The 19,052-nt window shown below is 37.2% G+C and overlaps 2 protein-coding genes across 2 annotated transcripts; both read right to left on the reverse strand.

The window, feature by feature from the left end:
- Positions 1-488: 488 nt before the first annotated feature.
- On the reverse strand, positions 489-6,142 carry LOC107188415 (ETS-related transcription factor Elf-5-like). Its single transcript, XM_015576708.1, has 7 exons — positions 5,958-6,142; positions 3,569-3,701; positions 2,486-2,740; positions 1,837-1,908; positions 1,664-1,744; positions 1,399-1,594; positions 489-1,114 (listed from the first exon to the last, which is right to left on the reverse strand). The coding sequence occupies exons 1-7, from the start codon at positions 5,997-5,999 to the stop codon at positions 1,003-1,005; spliced, it is 891 nt and encodes a 296-aa protein (XP_015432194.1). The 5' UTR covers positions 6,000-6,142; the 3' UTR covers positions 489-1,002.
- Positions 6,143-14,563: 8,421 nt separating this feature from the next.
- On the reverse strand, positions 14,564-17,953 carry LOC107188438 (protein cramped). Its single transcript, XM_015576732.1, has 10 exons — positions 17,516-17,953; positions 16,919-17,182; positions 16,652-16,855; positions 16,391-16,581; positions 15,810-16,307; positions 15,542-15,703; positions 15,328-15,471; positions 14,935-15,258; positions 14,745-14,855; positions 14,564-14,668 (listed from the first exon to the last, which is right to left on the reverse strand). Exons 1-10 carry the CDS (start codon positions 17,721-17,723, stop codon positions 14,564-14,566), a joined length of 2,211 nt encoding a protein of 736 aa, XP_015432218.1. The 5' UTR covers positions 17,724-17,953.
- Positions 17,954-19,052: the final 1,099 nt, after the last annotated feature.

Raw genomic sequence — 19,052 nt, forward strand, 5'->3', positions numbered from 1 at the left:
GACAAATCAATTGAAATATATTACGTATATTCTTCTCGCTTCTATAACTTTCCGACCATAACACTATGTATGTTAAATTTAAACTATTTAAACACTTGTTAACAGATAATCAAATCGTCCGAAGTTACTTCAAATGCAAAATACTTTTGCTAACGCTTTTGCATGCCCTATCATAGAATAAGAGTCTAGTTATTGGCTTTTAATCATATACTTAGGGTTAATTGACACGATACGAATTATAACTGATATTCTATCTTCCATAGTATGTAAACGAACCATACAGAAAATTCGAATATTTTTCCTCGAGATCTATAAGACTCTTCTAGCGAAGAACTGTTATACATATATACATATATAATGTAACTTACTTAGTTCCCACTTTGAAAATTGATCTGATGTCTCAATTTAGCTGAGGGTCAGCGTAAAGGGTATTCAATGCTTCCAGAGTTAAGGTATACAATACAACTCCGTAATATAAAAAAAGAAGAATAAGTAATAGGAATTTATTCGATTGTAAATTACGAGAATTATTGCCTTTCTTGATTATATGTATACTTTTACATAAGTAAACGACCTATTATGCTTAAAGTTAAATAAAACTGTGAAAACCTTAGGTAACGAAATTCAATTCACACTTGTGTCTCACTTACACCGGTTCACATGGAAAACACGCGTACAAAAATACGAGAAATCACGACGTTTTTCGTGCATTCATACTGTCTTTATGTTATTTACATCTAGTCAGCGTGTATCATCTATAATACTAGATCTTTTCTTCTTAGTCTTTTAAGAGTTCTTAATCGAAACGACGCTTCACATGTCTGTCCATTATCAAAAATACTTTCTTTGAAGGGTTGAAATGCTTCGACCAGAACATCTTGACGGGTAGAAGTTATTTACCGAATAACAGCATAACGTTGTGCCTTCGGTAACTATACAATTTTTACAAGAGCTTGACTCTTCGAAAGAATCTGTTAAATCCTGGAAGTTGTTGATGATATATTAATACCGGAAGTTCGGGTTATCAGTCTGCCAGCCTTTTGCGTTAGGCCCGAATTGGTAGACCAGTCTTCGGCCAAGTACAGGAAGAAAGATTTTACTCTTATAATAATACCTAAAACAACAGTCAGTTAGTTTCAAAGAAACTTGTAATATCTACATTTTACCGGTACACTTAGAGCTCACAGTAGAACCGAGTAGAGTATGATCCTTCACGAAGAATAAGTCGAAAATGCAGAATAAAGTTTGTTCAAATGCAAACGTTCATAAGAATTTCATTTTGGATTTTTGATTTCTTTTTTTATAATCCATCATCTCCCCTATTCGGTATGCCGTTTGTTAGTTTGTTAGTTCGTTTTCCACTTTCCATATTTTCTTTTTTGGTTCGCTGTTAATTACCTCATGGCTCGGCTCAATTTTTCGTAGGTCATCTTCGTATTTCCTTTCCGTGATCCCCACCGTTTCGCGACCTCGTCACTCTTGACGAACCGAAATTTCGCCTGCGAATAATCTTCCCAGCAGATTAAACTAGGACACGTTTCGCGATTACGCAACAGGTCCCTAATAAACTCCCAAAGCTTTCCTTGACTGGTGGCTAGAAGCACAATTACATAACGTTCAGTGAGATGTTTCCCAAGGAAAGTGCTTTCCTTTCGATACTCACAATTTTTCTTCGGTTTTAATCCTCTCGGCCTGCCTGGCGGCCGTTTTGTGGACACTTCGATACTGTTATCCGATTCCGCATCTACGGAGACACGAGAGACTTAATGTACCCGATGCAAGAAAATAAAATATCCTGATTTGATCGATAGAACTGAAACACGAAAGACTCACTACCTGATGCATTGCTGGAGTTGATCCGTGTGTATTCATCTTCGGAATGGGGATGAATAGTGTCGAACGATGGAACTGCAAGCAAAGTTAATTATTCATTTCTATTTGCTTCGAATTCCCCCTCCCCCCAGGCGAGGGGTTTCCCCTCCAGGAAATATACAAAGTGTCCCGTAACTGGTAGTCCAACCAGATAGAGGGTGATTCTGTATGAAAAAATAAGTCGAAAATATGGAATAACACTTTTTTATTTGAGGCTTCATTTTCGAGGAAATCTAGTGTGAAGATTCATCTGTAACGTGTATATTCGTGCTAGCAGTAAGTAGAAACGGAATACAATGAACAGACGCAACAGCTTAGTCCTATTCAATTGCACGCGTATCCAGCAGATTTTCAATCTTATTTCTCTCGAAAACAAAGCTTCTTACGAACAAATTTTATTCTACATTTTCGATTCAGTTTTTCACGTAGAATCAATCCTCGCTAGCTTGTACCGCGAGTTACGGGACATCCTGTATATTAACGTATGGAATTCCCGGGCGAAGATCGGCGAGGGAGTGGAGGGAATAAGATTCTACGGTCAATCTGATGTTTATTCTCGCTGGATAATAAACACCCGGTTACCAGCGTGTCTCAGACAATAGTAATTACATACGCAAATTCGAGATATGCTGAGAGTGGAGTAGGTCATAGAGTCGATCTCCGTACATGGGATCGTGATTGATAAAATCGTTTCTCGTGAAGGTGACCAACTCGTTGCCTGGCACCGCGAGACTGTGCTGTATATGACTGTACGGTTGCCCGATATAAGACGCCGCGGACATCAGCCAATTTATTGTCTCCTCTTGACACCAGTTCCTGATAGGTTTGTCCGACCATCCGGTACCGTCGACCTCGTTCATCTCTTCACCTGTTGAATATACACGATTGTCTGACACGTCTGACGTAAAATAAGAAAACATGGTATATGCGAAAGAAAACAATATTGGACGGTTTCAAAATGCGGCGTGAAGTTGAGCTATTCGAGTGTACTTGAAAAAAAGCACTCTAGAAGTGACCCCCTCCGATTTTGATGAAACTTCGTATGTCTGTTAAGCAGTCAAAAATAAAGGATACGTATTTTTTTTTATCGGCTGAGTCGCGACTTTAAGGGGTGAAACCACCCCTCAAAGTTTCGAACCGAAATTTTTTTTGTTATAAACAAATTATATTTTGGACAATTTGTTAGCACCATATTATTCTATATAAAAAACCGCAAACCTCGTCTATCAGAAGTTTTCATGTATCTCCTCCGATTTTCGAGATCGTACTTTCGGGTCGAAACTTCGAGGGGTGGTTTCACCCTTTAAAGTCGCGTTTCAGCCGATAAAACACAATACGTATCCCTTATTTTTGACTGCTTAACAGACATACGAAGTTTCATCAAAATCGGAGGGGGACACTTCCGTGCCTTCCCGTGTGAGTGAATCCTTAATACGTCAGTTACTGTTAAAAAATCCACCTGTCAAATACATACTTCGACCCAATGTTTCCGCGTATACCTAATGATACATGGCACTCTGTTCCTTCTCGAGTACTCAAATCAGCTATACTAAAGAGTCTTCAGTATACACACACTACAGCAAACCGTGGTGCAGAACAACACAGTGATCAAATTACAAACAAAGTACTACCCGAGTGTAGTGTTTCGAATATGGTTAACAAATACTCTAATATAGAAATGTATTTGAAATATTACCGAAGTTACACTTTTTCCGTGGTTGTTCGTAACTGCGTGTCGTTAGGGCATTGCTTTTTCTTGTCACCAGAGAGTCCATGTCCAGTAAAAAGTGATCGTCGTCATCGTTAAGATTGGTGAACGACGGGTACACCTGCAACCGAAACGTATCGCGTGACAAACAAATCCGAAACGAAGTCGCGAGTTCGCGCGTGAACGACCTTGCCCGATCTCTTTAATAAAACGATCGTCTCGCTTCTTTTATCGCGTCGAAGGGGGAAAAGAAACGAGAGCGTCGACGACGGTGTTTCTCTCGGAGTCGGTTGCACGCGTGCAACAGAGAGACATATGTATTTACGCCGTGATTGTGAGAACGAGTGGAATATCCACATGGGCACAGGTATCGTCGATTGTCGATAAATAACCGCCGGCACGCCGTTTCTCGCGAGCGTTATTTCTTATCCCAACAAGCCCCCCCTCAAGCGATTTACAACGAAGTCCCCTAGCGTGCAGAACGAGCCTTGCCTTGCACACAATCAACGGTTTTGTTGCCTTCGTGTTTATTAATGTTACCGCATTAAATGTTTTCACGTTTTACCTTCGAGTGTATGTACAGTACACATTGTCAGCATACATTTCATCGGCATATTCTAATATTTCTTTAAATACTGACAAGGTTTTGACGCAACGCCGCATTGCTGAATAAAAAAAAAAAAAACGGAAAAAAGACGACTGTCAATTCCAACGTCCTATGTAAATATGTATGCATTTCGAATACACTTAATATTTTATGCGTCTGTTTACGAGTGTACTGGTACGAGACATTTATTTTTCTGTCATTCGAATTTATCTTTAGACAGCTTGTACTTTGTGCTAGTGATTATCCGAGCATGTAACGCCGTACGAAAATGGTAAGTTTCTTCGTGAAAGCCAGAGAACAGGTAGAAAAGTCGCGTTCCGACTGGTTTCCGTCTATCGTGAATTATTATACGTTAGTTTCATTGAAACACCATCGGATTCCTCGCGATGCCTGTTTAAAAAAGTAACAGTCGCGACACGTACACGTGACGCGTATAAAGGAAAATCTCTCGTCAGTAGCACGTGTAACGCTTGAAGTAAATTATTACACGGCCTGTCTAATGTTTGCCAAGCGAAACAACTACGCTAAATGTAAGTAAATAAACAACGAAGATACAACACTTAACTCGTGCCAAAGTGCACATCCACGAGACTCGCGATGAAAGAGTAGAAAACGTACAATGTATTTCATGTTTCAGAAATTTCATTGAAACACCGATGTGTACCGTGAAAAGTAAGTTTCTTTCTGAATTACTTTCGATTTTGAGAAATTATTTCTAATTGTCATGTATCTAAACAAAAGACCGTGACAGGATTTAGAATTGGCTACTCAAAAATAATCCATGAATACCTACTAAAGAAAACTGATCCACCGTACTTTAACCACTGTAATAACGAATTAACGATCGATTGTTTAAAAAAAATAAATGAAAACTGATTGTTAACGCAGACAACGTCCTGACATTGTAAGACCATATAAAAAAATACATTATCTAAAAGATACTAACCTCTACTACAAAATCTAACTACCCTCAATATAAAAGAAACACAATTCAAATTTGTCGCTAATGGTCCAGCAATAGTTGCCACGTAAAGCTCATAATTAAAGGACAATAATAAATAACATAGGAACTGATACGAGTACTGCAATTTGATTCATTTAAATACTGTACATTCTGGGATTGTGGGCTTCATTCCTGTATTTGGAGTATCTTGTTTACTCGATCTGTTTGAATACTCCAATACCGATACTATTTGAAGTATTCAAGATTTCTAAGTTTGTCGAGTACCACAGTTAAGTGATATCTCTGAGTACTTCTAGTATCAAAATTAGTTGATCTGAGTATCCTGAATACTGACACTATGCAATGTATTTAAATACAGCGTATACTGAAATTTCATGATATACATGAGTAACCTGGGCACCGCAATTATTTCATCTACATACGTATCCTGAGTACCATATACATTTGATCTGCACGAGTATGTATTCTATAAGTACTCTGCATACCACAAATATACAATTCTCAAAGTACACTCTCAGAGTATTGTACTCAACCAACCTATACAGGTATACACATTTGGTACCACAAACCATTCGATCATTGTGAGTACCTCGAGTACCACAGACAACTGATTAACGTCAGTACTCTAAATACTACTCTTTCTTATATATTATTTATATTATTATAGTACTACTTAATTATTTGTTACGTTCGAATGCTTCGAATGATCTAACTGTTCTATCAATATCGATACCATAAACTGTTCGACAAACGTGAGTACATGGCAAAGTCCCCGCGCGCGCACAAAAGTTAAACTGGCGACTCACCTCCGGCAAATCGCTCCTGTCGTAAGTATCAAAAGGATCCATCTTTTCGATTTCACGCACGAGGAACCAAATCGTCAAACCCCCGAACGCAGATTTTTGGGAACACCTCGACGTTCCACGCGCTATGTGTCACCTAGGGGACGTATCACAACAACAACGCGCGTCAGGAAACTGAATATCGCATCACACACTATGGTCCCATCGGGCGTGTAACGACAACAGAGGGGGAAGAACCGTTTCCGAATGCGGCGACGTCGCGACTGGTGTGTCGCGTAGCGCGATACTGATCACCCGGCCGTCGGAATGTCTCCGACAAAGCTCTCGCGGGGTCGGCAGCTCGCCGTGACGCAAAAGACGTCAGTCGCCGGGAGAACCGCGGCCGTCGTCGCGCGCCCAAGGGGGACAGACAAGAGCGCGGAAGGAGCAGGTTTCAACGGGGATTTCCCGCTCTTCGGAACCGGCCAATCACCGGCTGCGCGGCTCGCAATTGCTGACGCAATAATTGCGGGTACCGTCCATTGGCGGCGGTTCTCCGTGATCCAGAACGGCGAGAGGTGAGAATTGAAAATATTTTGGAGAACCGCGTGCAGCCGTTCACCGTGTTCGATTAACCATTTCCTTCCTGATGTATTTAAAAATTACCATCGAAATATTTCGATTTTTGTGTGTATATTACACGAAGTTATTGTATATAATTAGCACATGTAAATTTATGCCACGTCGTCTATATAAGACTGGAAGAAACTGTTATATAGTCACAGATATGAAAAAATCCATGATAATAACATTTTATTTCGTAATTTAAAGCACGTAGGCATATGGCAATAGTGGGACCGAAAGGGTTAACGTACATTGGTATAAGTATCTATGATACATTACTATACAGAATTTAAACGGTAATAGCGAGATATTATCGGTGCGCGAGATTGCTGGAGTAAAATTTACCGAGTCGACAGACATTAAAAACGGATCAACCGTATCGTTTATTACACTCTCAATGAGTCTAATAACTTACTCATAATGAATGACACGTTTACTACAATGGTGAGTTTTCCGAGTCAACAAGGTTCGTACACATTACAGTTCTATCCAAATTTATGAAATTTTTATCAAATCAAGACGCTTGCAGCAATTAGTAAAATAACGTCACTTAGTTAAGGAAACGTATTCAGTGTACTACAATCACATACATAATAAATAATTCTCGATAGATTTACATGTTATTTTACAATATTCAACTCTTAATAAATTTCGATACATTCTTTAATATTAAGTAATAGGTAGGATTATTTTCAACGGGTTCAAAGCTCACGTAATAGTTAAAACCAAGTAAAAGATGTAGCGTCCAAAAGTTGTATTCTAGTGTTAACCCCTTAGGTTCCTATCACCGATGACCCGTCATGCAATGACGAAGTGAATATCGTCTGTGAGACCTTGTTATGGGTCACGATTAGCCCGACCACCGACTACGACGGTCCATACCCTGAGGGTCGAACAATTGATTCGAATAAACAGTTGTATAAATAGGTACATGTTTACCTGTTCAATAGGAATTAATTTTGTTTTCATAAAACTTGAAACTTGCCTGAACCACTTTCTTCAATTAACGAACTTAGTAATTTATTCGGAAGTGTTCAAGTTTTTCCACTCACAGCAGATTAAATTTCTTAATCTTCGAACTGCAAAGATGTAAACGCGTATCTCAACAATTTTCGATTTTACTTCTTTTCTGCGCGAGTTCTATTAATAAAACATAATAACCGAGTGAAAAGTACGATGAAAAAAAAGGGCGTGCATTGACGGTCGTTTCGCGTCCCGAATTTTCCTGGAATGTTGTTACCTTCATAATACGAGACTCGTTTTGCGTGTTCCAGGCGGCTTCGTAATAAGCAAAATATTCCACCCTCAACCGCCATTTAGCTGGTCTTCGCGCTCGAATACAAATCACGAAGGATAAAACTTCAATTCCCATTGTGTCTTAAAACCCTCGAGAAACCATTTCTACCAACCCGACAATTTGATTTTTGAGAAGCTTTATTTTTTTGCTAAATTGCATTAAATTAAAGTTTCTTTAAATACACTAAATCCTCAATGAGTGTTCGAAGGCTCCTCTGCACTGAACATTAAGTATTTCATAAACGAACGGCCATATACGGCTGAAAGAAATATCATTGACTTCAGAATTCCAAGCTCTATCACTGTCCTAAACGACATCAAAAAGGAGCCTTCGAAAACTCATCGAGGATTTACTGTACACAAAAGAGTCCGTCCCATCGGCTACGCCTATGCGCTCGTTTATTTATAGTGCGCCAAGATGTCTCGATATCGGAGTGTAAACACGTCAGTGGTACCATGATCTTCATTTTATTTTACGATATATCATTTTATTCTCCGTTTTTTTTCTTCTTCATCGCGTCTCAGGAGGGACTCGGTCTTTATCGTGACCGCAATCCGCAAGAGACACGTCGGGATTACTAATAGCCAATTCAGGGAACTGCAATCGCCATCGACCTCATCGGGGCTTTGATTTTGTATCAGTTCCCTGATTAAACCGGCCAGAATTTCGAAATATCGAGAGGAAGGAGAGAAAAAAAGTGTTTCCATTCCGGGAACGAATCGATAATTGCAGAAGAAAGGAAAAAATGAAAAAATGGACTTGTTATTTGAATGCGACGCGACGCGTCGTCACGAGGATTCGTGGTGATTAACTTTTTGTCGTTTGTTCGATCATTAATTGACCGGAAAGCTACCGTGTTTCGGGTGATTTCGCCGAAATCGAGTAGCAAAAGTCGAAATACGTAGTTCACGGTTCGTAATTCCGTCGAGGGAATGGGAATCGAAAAAATTCCCGGACCACTTTCGAACCTGTTTTCCCGCCCGTAATTCGTCGTGTTTTTTCGGGGCCCATGGATCGCAGGCGAGCGCAATGATTCATCATTGCGCTCTCATAAAAATTATAATGAAGTCCCATTCAAAATAACAAACAGAATTTTCTCGACCGCGTTCAGGTACGAACGCGTCAAGGACGCAGGGCCGTCTCTCGGGTTGAATTTCAATTACCCCCCTTCTTCTCGTTGCAAATTTTTACGTAAACAGTACGCCCCTATCGTCCGACATAACACTGAGCCCCTCGATTTACTGGCAGGTGCGATAGAAAACCGCATGAATCGAGTCCACCAACAGGAAGTACTCCATACCAAAATCTACCTACATATATTTAATGAAGCAATTGGGGTAAATGCACCAATGGATAAACTCTTACACGATTTTGTAACTATTAAAGTCGAAGTTTTAGATGACAATAATATTGATAGGTATAGAAATTGTAATTTCAGTCTAATTTTTGTTTCGTCGTAATGTATTTCTTGGATGTAGTTCCGACAAGGTCCGTCGTCTAATTTTCATCAGAATTGGTAAATCGTTCCAAATATTACCAAATTAACATACGTAAGAGGTTTTTAGGAGTAATTGAAAATTACCCGTATTAACACTAAAATAATAAATATAACTTTATACAATAAACACACGAAATATCGTAGAACGACCCGTTCACCTTGCAGCTGAAGTTGTGACGTACATTGTCTCGTGATACTGCAGTAATGTTTTCTAAAGCAGATCCAAACCAATTATTATACGTACGACCCACCCACACAATGCGATACAAAACATGCTTTTCATGTTGTTATCGTAATATTAACATATCTGTTACGACAATGAATAATTACCCCATTATTTTAACGTTATCTCAGTTAAGTTTCAATCGTGCCCAAAAACCGTTTTACATATGTTCATTTGGAAATATCTGAGACAATTTTGCCGAATTTCATGAAAATCCGAGGGTGGATTTTTTTCGGACCTGCAGTATACTTCTTAAATCGTGCGTTGTTTTAGTCAGATTTAGGCTAGAGTTAAGACTGGGAGCAGATTTCATAACACCAGTCATACTGAACCTTGTCATTTGCATCTACTTTGTACACTGGATTCTGTTTATAAAAATTGTTTCTTTCTTTTATTTGTTGCATTCAACGTTGCTGTAGTAAATATTATTACTATTGGTACTATTTTACACGTTACTAAGATAAAGAATGTGAATGGAACCAAGTAACTTAATCTGTCCGTTCTATTAAAAAAATCGGTATCGATCTAGAAGTGTAGAAACACAATAATGAAAAATTATTCGTGACTTTTTATACGTATCGTTTTGATACAATTCATAAGTCATGTCCTCGTCGTTGGCGGTGCCTTCGTTTCCGGCGCTACGACGCGCTACCGGAAACCAAAAGGAAGATTATAATGTCTCTTCATCTCTAGCCACACGTCGCCTTGGATATGGTTTGTACGTATCTCGGTTTCCTCTACTTCCCAGTAAGTTACAAGTTATCGTGACAGAAATGCGAAAAGATGCCGCGCATGGAAATTATTTTAAATTAATCCTGAATCCTATAAATTACACTTGATTCGCTGTATTTCATTTTATCCGTTCCGTTTCATCCATATACACGTTGTATTGTATGCACCTGAATCTCAGTCTAGTTTCTTTTCATTCTTGTATGAACTGAAAATAGAAGACACGAAGGAACTCTCTGTAAAAAGATATTATTTCATTTTATTATGAAATCGAGAATGTTGAACATTCACGACAATGCAAGATGAAGTTTGCAGTCGTTACGTTGAATGGTTTGAATCTTTATACCCCGTTTCTATTCGCGAATCATTTAACAGCGACAACAGAAATACAATTTAAACGTGAGAATTCAGTAGAATATATTCGTTTCAAGGTCATTTAAAGGTCATAAAATTCACTTGCGGTTTATTGCAAGATAAGCCAGCTAAAAATATACAGTTTCATTTACATAACACATCGATGACCTTGAAATCTTTGGAAATATGACCTTGACCTTAATTTTTCTGTCAACCGTAACGTAGGCTCCTTTAAACTCTGAACTTTTATCCTCAACCATTTCCCCGTAGTATTAAAAACATTGGAGATATTTTCGGTGGTCTTGTTGCCTTGAACATGGAGGGTGTTTCACAATCAATGATACAACCTTAGAAGAGATACGACATTTTAAACTGCAATTTTTCTATTGTCTTTCTACTCAGTATGCAAAAAATAGTTTAAACGATAAATTACAATCGATCGAAGGTTATAAAACAGTTTGGTGCAATTTTTCGGAATAAAGAAATTCATTCGGTTAACCTTCATACGGGTATCATTCGGAATTATAATGCACCGCGTCAATCCTGTTCCGCGGAATTATAAACATAAAATTATAAATGCTGTCTGGCACGTGATCGTCTTCAATTTGCAGCGAAACACCGCCGCCTCTTTTAATTCTGTATTTCCTTATCCGAATACAATCAGCAAATTACTTCGCGACGCGCGGAACATAATTGACAATACGAATAAACTTTATAACCTATGCAAATTTCGCGGCGCCGGTAAGCGGGTCACTCATGCATCGCCGGTAAATATTGGGTTGACTCATTAATAATTCCTGTTTTAAATTTACCACGGTCTAAGACAACCTGCAGTTAACATTGGTCTAGCATTCAAGGTAACGCACATCGATCGAATAATATTTTCTAAACTTTTTCAAGCACAATAGAATGTTATTAAACAAAGTTGAAATACTTTATGCAGCCTACATTTTTGTCAAATTTGCTTTCCTGATACAAAAGGTCAGATTTCAAGGTCATCACCACTTTTTTTTTAATATACATGTTTTTAAGTGTGCATAACTGCACCGTTAAACGAATTCAGTAATGTTTTTGTTAATAAAAAAAAAAGACGTTCTCATTACGATTATACACACGTGGAAAACGTAAAAATATTACTGTTGCACAAAGTGTATACATATTGATGCTCGGAACGATAACGATGCGCATGTCAATCTGTTGTAATTCTAAGAAGTGGGAAATGTAAATGGCGAATACGGTCTGTTACGACAAAGTTTTTCTCACTTATTTAGAATTTGTTGGAAAAACCTCTCAACGAACAGACAACACTGTGTAACTGTTTCGTTGACACGGAAATATAACACTGCAAATGGTTACTTTTGTTATTTCAAAAGTAACTTCGAATTATAACAGTTTCATTCAATCCCCATGTGTGCAACAGCGCGATATCGTTCGGGCAACACGTACGCTTGGTAAACATAAAGAAGGGTACATCAATGAGTCCTCGTGATTTCCTTGAAAAGGCCAAACGCAGAAGGAATGAAAGGGGCAACGAAAATGAAGAACTAAGCGTTGATTCTGTTTTTGCAGCAGGTACGTCGGAGATTTTGCTGTGTATATATACGGCGGTCGTGTTCCGAGACGTGTGTGTGTGGGTAATCGAATGCGTTTCGAAACGAGAAAGGTCACTTCTGACTGTCAAACAGGTTCACGATTTTTTTAGTGGGAACTAGTAGTAAAGGTATTTAACCAAAATTAATCGTTCACGGGTGCCATTTTATTAACCGAATGTTAACAAACCCGCGGATTATTCGAATCATCGATCTTCCATTTCGGAAACAATATTTCGAAGCTTTTTTATCTGGATAATATATTTGACCATCTGAGGCATTTGTCGAAAATGAAGTATTTTTAAGTATATAAACATGTATATCAATTATTTCTTTTTAACTAAAGTGTTGACACAGTTTAAATTCAAAACATCTTCTTGGCCTTCTATTTGTTAACCTGTTAACCTGGAACGTTCATCGACCAAAAATGCTCTTCCGTGTGTGTGTTACAACTCTTGAGGAGATGAATTATCCGATCTTGCCCACGGGCAAATGCGAGTAACTGCTTCAACGTGTTTCTAATATGAATATTATCGAATTCACAACATATGTTTTTAGATTTAGAAAACTACTAGCTTCAAAAAGATTTATTAAAAATGTAGAAATTTTATTCTAGTTTTTAAAATTACAAATAAAGTAAACCAGACAGATTGAACATTTAGGTTCTATTATTGATCATGGTATACTAATTTACAACTCGTATCCATGAATTCATATTCATTCAATAGTTGTATATGGTCATGTGTGCTATAAATAGATAAAATTCCCAAGTTAATCGTGATAATAATTTGTCAATGGTCTCTGTGATCGATCTGATGACCAGAACCAGTTCATCGCAAAAGGTATCTGCTTACGTCCGAGTACGTCTGAGGAAAATCACATCTGCAAATAACAAATACGTGATGGGTGCGTGCGCACGAGATCACGTGGACGCGGGCACTATGAATCATTTACAACGTCTGTTTCGCAACATGCCGTCGAAAAGATCGTAGGATCAGTTTCCAAGAACGCAAGTATCTTTGGGATGTTCCGCTCATTATCGTTCCCCGCGCATTCCAAGGGCGTGCTTGCAATTTTCTTAAACATATCTAATTTCAGCTGGAAATATCGATAGGACCAGATTCGATCCATCTTTCAAGTTTAACTGAATATTTTCAGAACGGATTTCGTAATGGTGGTAGTAGAATTATAATGAGCGTTCTTTCCCAGATTACCGTCAGAGGAAGGTTTTCTTTTTGCATTGCCGAGTCATATTAAACAGTCTTGACTCACAATTCGTGTTGCTCGTAATTCTGTGCTAAATTCATTCTAGTTATGGAACATTTTTTTTTTTTGTGATTCCGAAACATTAAGGTATGTTTGACAATTTGAATAGATTATTTTTAACAGTACAATACGTTCTGAAAAAGTTTTAATACGTACGCATTCTGCATCCATTTTGTATTTTCCTTTTATTGTGGATAGCGTACCCGTGCAGTTAGAAGGGTTACGTTGATAAAATTACACCTTCCAAGAAATGAAAAACGATTTCCATAAACGACGGAATTTCTCCGTTCTTTTCCCGTGAAGGAAAACTCTAACCCGGGAATTCATTGTTACCTCTTTCAACACACATAATTAGTTACATGGGACTGCAACGCAATACCATCCGTTATACACAAGAAGTTGCCTAAATAATTCCATACACAACCATGCGTCATCTCCGTGGATCCAATAAGGATGAGAAATATCAGCAACTATGCATATTCTTGTTGTATATTTGTGATGCTTCCCATAAATCTTTTTTAATAAACACTAAATGAAATATTTATAAGTATTCACAAGTGATTAAACATATATAATATCGATGACTTAAATTTGTTCGGGAAATCAATTCAATGATGGTTCAATAATGGTACTGTAAGGTATTTTCTAAAATAATGTTACTTAAGCACTTAACAACGAAGCGTTAATTACAATTACACACATTACGTCTTTTGTAAATTGTTTGTTACGAAAGAAAACGAAATTGATGCAGAATAATATTTTAACAAATTTAACGGGATTCTGTGTATACATATATGTATATATAAATTATGCATTGCAAAAAAAATCAATGTATATTTCAACCACTTATCCATCATTTATCATCTATCCTATAAGCCTTCCGCTAACTTGTCACACGATCGGTAAATCGAATATCAAAGAGATATATGTATGTATATAAATCAATCCAAATATTGTTATACACTCCAACTCAACACACGATTAAATTTACACAATTTAAAATAGACATCTCGATAACATTTATACAAAATTAATTAATTATTTCGATTCTTATTTTTTACTGTCATCAGAGGCCATTTGCGATGCGAGATTCGCAAATTTTGCCATATAATCCACGCTACTTTCTCCCATGAGGCACTGCATATGTGAGACAACCTAAAAAATTAATATCGAATTAATACATTGAAGTGTATGAATGCAACAAGTGATTAAATAAATCAGTAATATTTACATCTGATGATGGCCGAATGTCTTCCATATGATCACCATTTTGGCTTCTTTGTGAAAGTTTTATGGGAGATTCAAGCTGTCCCAGAAAACTGCTTAACGAAAAATCGGCTACCTATAATTCAATTTTTGTCAGTTTCATAACAGAATAAATCGTACGTTTTTTAATTTTTATTTCAAAAATAGAAATTTACTTCGCTATTCAACCATTGGTGCTCTCCTTCTTTAAGAATCTGTGTAGCGCTAGTTATGATCGAATTCGTCGGTTTTAAATCTCTCGCCACTTCGAGTTCATCCAAAAAGTTTTTCTCTGGCGTCCCATTTATGTGTATCGACGGCGGTTTATCGCTTTGCTCCTCGGTGTTATTTAAAGGCGAATCATCTACTTTGCTTGTCTCCTGAGGTGTTATGTCTTCTGCTGAATTACTTGACGCAGATATTATTGGTAACACCCTTTGTACAACGAGATTCTTTTGTCTTACAGTTCTTCCTCTCTTACAGAAGCGCATTTTGAACTTCTATATTCCGTGGAATACAACGATGTTATTAAAAAATATTATTTTCCACAAATCTATTTCATAACTCACATCTAATTGTGTTTTAAAAGCGTCGGGTGTACTGATTTTATGATAAGTTTGTGGAACCAGTGGTCTCCTGAAGGTCGACTCTTTTGTTGAAAGCATACGGGATGAAATTACTGTTTCATTGCTTCCCGAGGTATTTTCATACACCTAAAAATAAGTAATAATTAGTTTTTGATCACAGGACTGTCAAACATAAAATATTAGAATGATATTTCACTTTGCTTGTCCCATAACTGTGCTTTGCTATCGACAATAACTTTTGCAAAGTCAGGCACAAACTGTCATCCCGTGGAGTAACGGACGCAGGTTCTCCAGCCTGTTGTTCTCCTGGATGCCAGTCCCACCAATATTCGACACTAACTTTCGACTCACGACCAAACTAGAAAACTTCGAAAATTAGGAATAATGTGTTTCTAATGACTAAGAGAAACAGTTAGGACTTTCAGTGTATTTATGTTCAATACAGTCTGAAGTAAGGTGTATACCATTAGAAAGAGGTCTCCTACAGTGATAGTGTTTGCTTCTTCAATGTTCCAGCCTTTTCGAATCCTCTCAATTGTTTCCCTTCCAGGGAATCTGTTCGGTTCAGTTTGCTGTTGTTCCACGGACGGCTTTTCTACAATATTAATTATCGACAATTTCTCTGAAACATTACTACCAGACTCTATCACATCCACGTCGCTGTTGTTGTCTGGCAATATGCAATTGTCTTCCGATTGATTGGCACATTTTTTGTCCATCTTGTTCTTCTTGATCCCTTTCTTCCCAACACCTTTCAAGTACTGCATCGATCCTAACAAGTTCGTCCTAGAACTTTTCAGTCCTAGACGTTTTTCGTACGAATCTAAACTGACACTGTTGCTGGTAAGATATTCGCCAAGATTCACCATTGGCAGGGTAACTTTGCAACCTTCTGGTGGTGCCACACGCAACAGTCTGGTGTCTTTTATTCCATTCACGATAGGGATCTCTATATTGGAGGACTACAGTATGTGTATAGGATCTTTCTTAGCAAGTAGTCATGGAAATATCATAACACGGATAATACACTTTGAAGCAAGGATACTGTATTGTATTTTGCAGATCTCCATCTTTGTTGTAAAAATATTAATAAGCTGGATAATCGTCTCTGTATAGGTAACAAAGTCCTTACTCTTGGGTTCATGGATGATGCCTGCACCTGCCACCATGCTATATTATTACGTGGTCTTAATTCAATTGTTATTCGAGACGGCAGCTTGACTTCTTCTTGCCAATCTATAAGAATGTAAAAATAATTAGAAATACGTTGAAACATCACACTCCTTGCTTAATGTTTTCAATATACCTTCTAACTGATTCAATTTCCTTAATGCTCTACATATAGGAGTCTTAATTCTCATAGTTTTCCCTCTAAGCCTAACTTGTGTTGTACCCAGATAGACAAGTTCATTTAATTTCAAGTGCACTTTCTCATGTATCCTAGGTAATTTTCTCCTAAGTTCGCCATAATTAATTAAGCCGTACAATTCCTGAGATGTTTTCTTCACATCTGTTAACAGAATATTCTATTTATTATTGATTTCTAGAGATAACATTACATCACAATAATTACCTTCTGAAAATTTTAAGTGTTTTGAGATTTTCAGCCATGTTCTATAGTAAAAATGCCTAATTTGTTCTTTATTTTTTATCATAATGTCTGGCAGACCTTTCTTCTTCCCCTGAGATAAGAAATAACTCTGAAGAGCATCAAAGTCTTTTCCATATTCATTTAAAGCTTTGAAGAAGGTATTCTTGTCTTCCAAAGACCATAATTCACAAGATCTTTTTAAAGACCTCACTTTTACTTCTCCATTATTTTCTTCCTCCTTGGTATCTAAATAAAAACAATTGTATTTCAGAAATTATAGAGTAATGATCACTTGATTATTTATGCACATATTTATTTTATATTGTAATACACATTGAAATCTGAATATATATTTTTTAAGCCACACATGCTTGATATGTGACACAAGAAATTTATTAAACGATCATATTTGGTCCATTGTTTAATTCCTTTATTCTTTTCATCTTTTATAAAAGAAGTTACAAAAAATTTGTTTAAAACAAAAATGACTGTAAAACAAAATTTCAAGTGTATATTTATCACATGTATGCCTCAATGACGCCATAAAAAATGTGATCCAAAAATGAAAAAAGCATAAACCTTTTTTTTCTGGATTATTAGTGTCACCAGAATCTAATTTCATTTTTTTAGTGCCCCTGAGAACACGAGCTTGAGTGTTTTTAGGGTCTGTGGACACCTTTGCATCAGTGCAAATTGGTACACTTTCAGATGTTGCATTCTCCTCTTTTCTAGCCACGGTACTAGGCCCTTGTATCTCGCACTCGTCACTCTTCGTATTACTTTCCATAATGATATTTTCAATAAACAAATGGAATGAGACTTTCACGAGGCCACTCTCCTTATGTGTTTCGAGTCTTGGAACTGGCCAGAAGTCAGAACAGACAACAAATTGATCGATGATAGGAACATCCTGGACTGATCACGACAAAAGTGTATCTCGTGTGTCACAACGTCCATGTCATTATTTTCCAGGAAAATCGCTTGAAAACCTGTGCCGAAACGCACGAAAATCAATCAGGAATCGGTTGATCGTGAAACGAATGCGACATCGGTTTACAGTAGTGTCAAAACATTTTTAGGTGTGTAGTTCCTACGCGCGAACACAGAACCTTTTCGAGTTCACGTTCATCAATGATTTTTAAAAACAATTATGTTTGGGAAAACGGACGTCCAGTAGACTCAAAGAATCACGTAATCGGTACTATTTAATAATAAACTTTCTAATAGACACGATCGATATTCTTCTCGCACTGTATGTCCTTATGAACCACAATCTTCGAGCGTGTTTCAAATCAGATTGGATGCTTCGATAATAGAGAATCTTTAAATACAGAAATTGTTTATCACATTACTGCGAACACTATTATCATTAAATCACTGGTTCAGCTGAATCGAACGGTGTCTTAAGGAATTTTGAACATTTTTAGTGTTTTCAGTGCGCAGTAGATACTTGGCAAGAAAGCGTACAACAAATCGGGAATCGAAACTGCTGGCCAACCCGAATTGAAACCTTAGTCAGACATGGATAAATTTGTTGCCCTGTTAAAAAATTTTCGAGTAAGAAATTGAAGATTAAGTACTTTTTTAATTATACGTTGAATAAGCATGAGAATTCTTATTACAAAATATTTCAGTTTGAATGATCAATCGTTAGACAGTGGACGTTTGTATAAACTTATATTTTCGTAGACTATTATTATACAAGAATCAAGACCAAAGGAAAGTTTATTTCATTTGTTATTGGATTTCATGCACCACATAAGTATAAAAATAATGCGCCCCCTGTAAAGACACTTCTATAAAGAGGGTATCTGTATTACGCAAGACATAAAGTTGGTCATAAAAAGACACGATATTGCTGTTTCATAATGTTAAATATGGATATGCACGTCAAAATAGATGATCGGGTATTAATACCATTCCTACAATATAAAAGATACTAATACCCGTTTTACCGAGAACTATCAGTCTCGCAAGCTAAAGTAGGTATTTCATTGAAAACGTGTGAATTAAATCAACGTGAAAGTAACCACGAATGAAATACTATTTCAAATGTAATCAAGAAATCTATGAAATTAAAAGGAATAAATGATTTTCGCGCTGCATTGGTGCTGAC

Source organism: Dufourea novaeangliae, unplaced genomic scaffold, assembly GCF_001272555.1.
Source record: "Dufourea novaeangliae isolate 0120121106 unplaced genomic scaffold, ASM127255v1 scaffold124, whole genome shotgun sequence".
NCBI classification, from domain to species: Eukaryota; Metazoa; Arthropoda; class Insecta; order Hymenoptera; family Halictidae; genus Dufourea; species Dufourea novaeangliae.

Bases quoted from the DNA above. Each gene is read 5' to 3' on its own strand.
- LOC107188415 (XM_015576708.1), bottom strand. From the start codon at position 5,999: ATGGATCCTTTTGATACTTACGACAGGAGCGATTTGCCGGAG. The intron at 1,909-2,485 runs GTATGTAATTAC...CTTTGCTTGCAG, and splicing joins TCAGCATATCTCGAATTTGC to TTCCATCGTTCGACACTATT. The intron at 1,745-1,836 runs GTAGTGAGTCTT...GTGTCTCCGTAG, and splicing joins CAACTCCAGCAATGCATCAG to ATGCGGAATCGGATAACAGT.
- LOC107188438 (XM_015576732.1), bottom strand. From the start codon at position 17,723: ATGGAAAGTAATACGAAGAGTGACGAGTGCGAGATACAAGGGCCTAGT. The intron at 17,183-17,515 runs GTTTATGCTTTT...GTTTTTATTTAG, and splicing joins TAATAATCCAGAAAAAAAAG to ATACCAAGGAGGAAGAAAAT. The intron at 15,704-15,809 runs GTATACACCTTA...GAAGTTTTCTAG, and splicing joins TAGGAGACCTCTTTCTAATG to TTTGGTCGTGAGTCGAAAGT.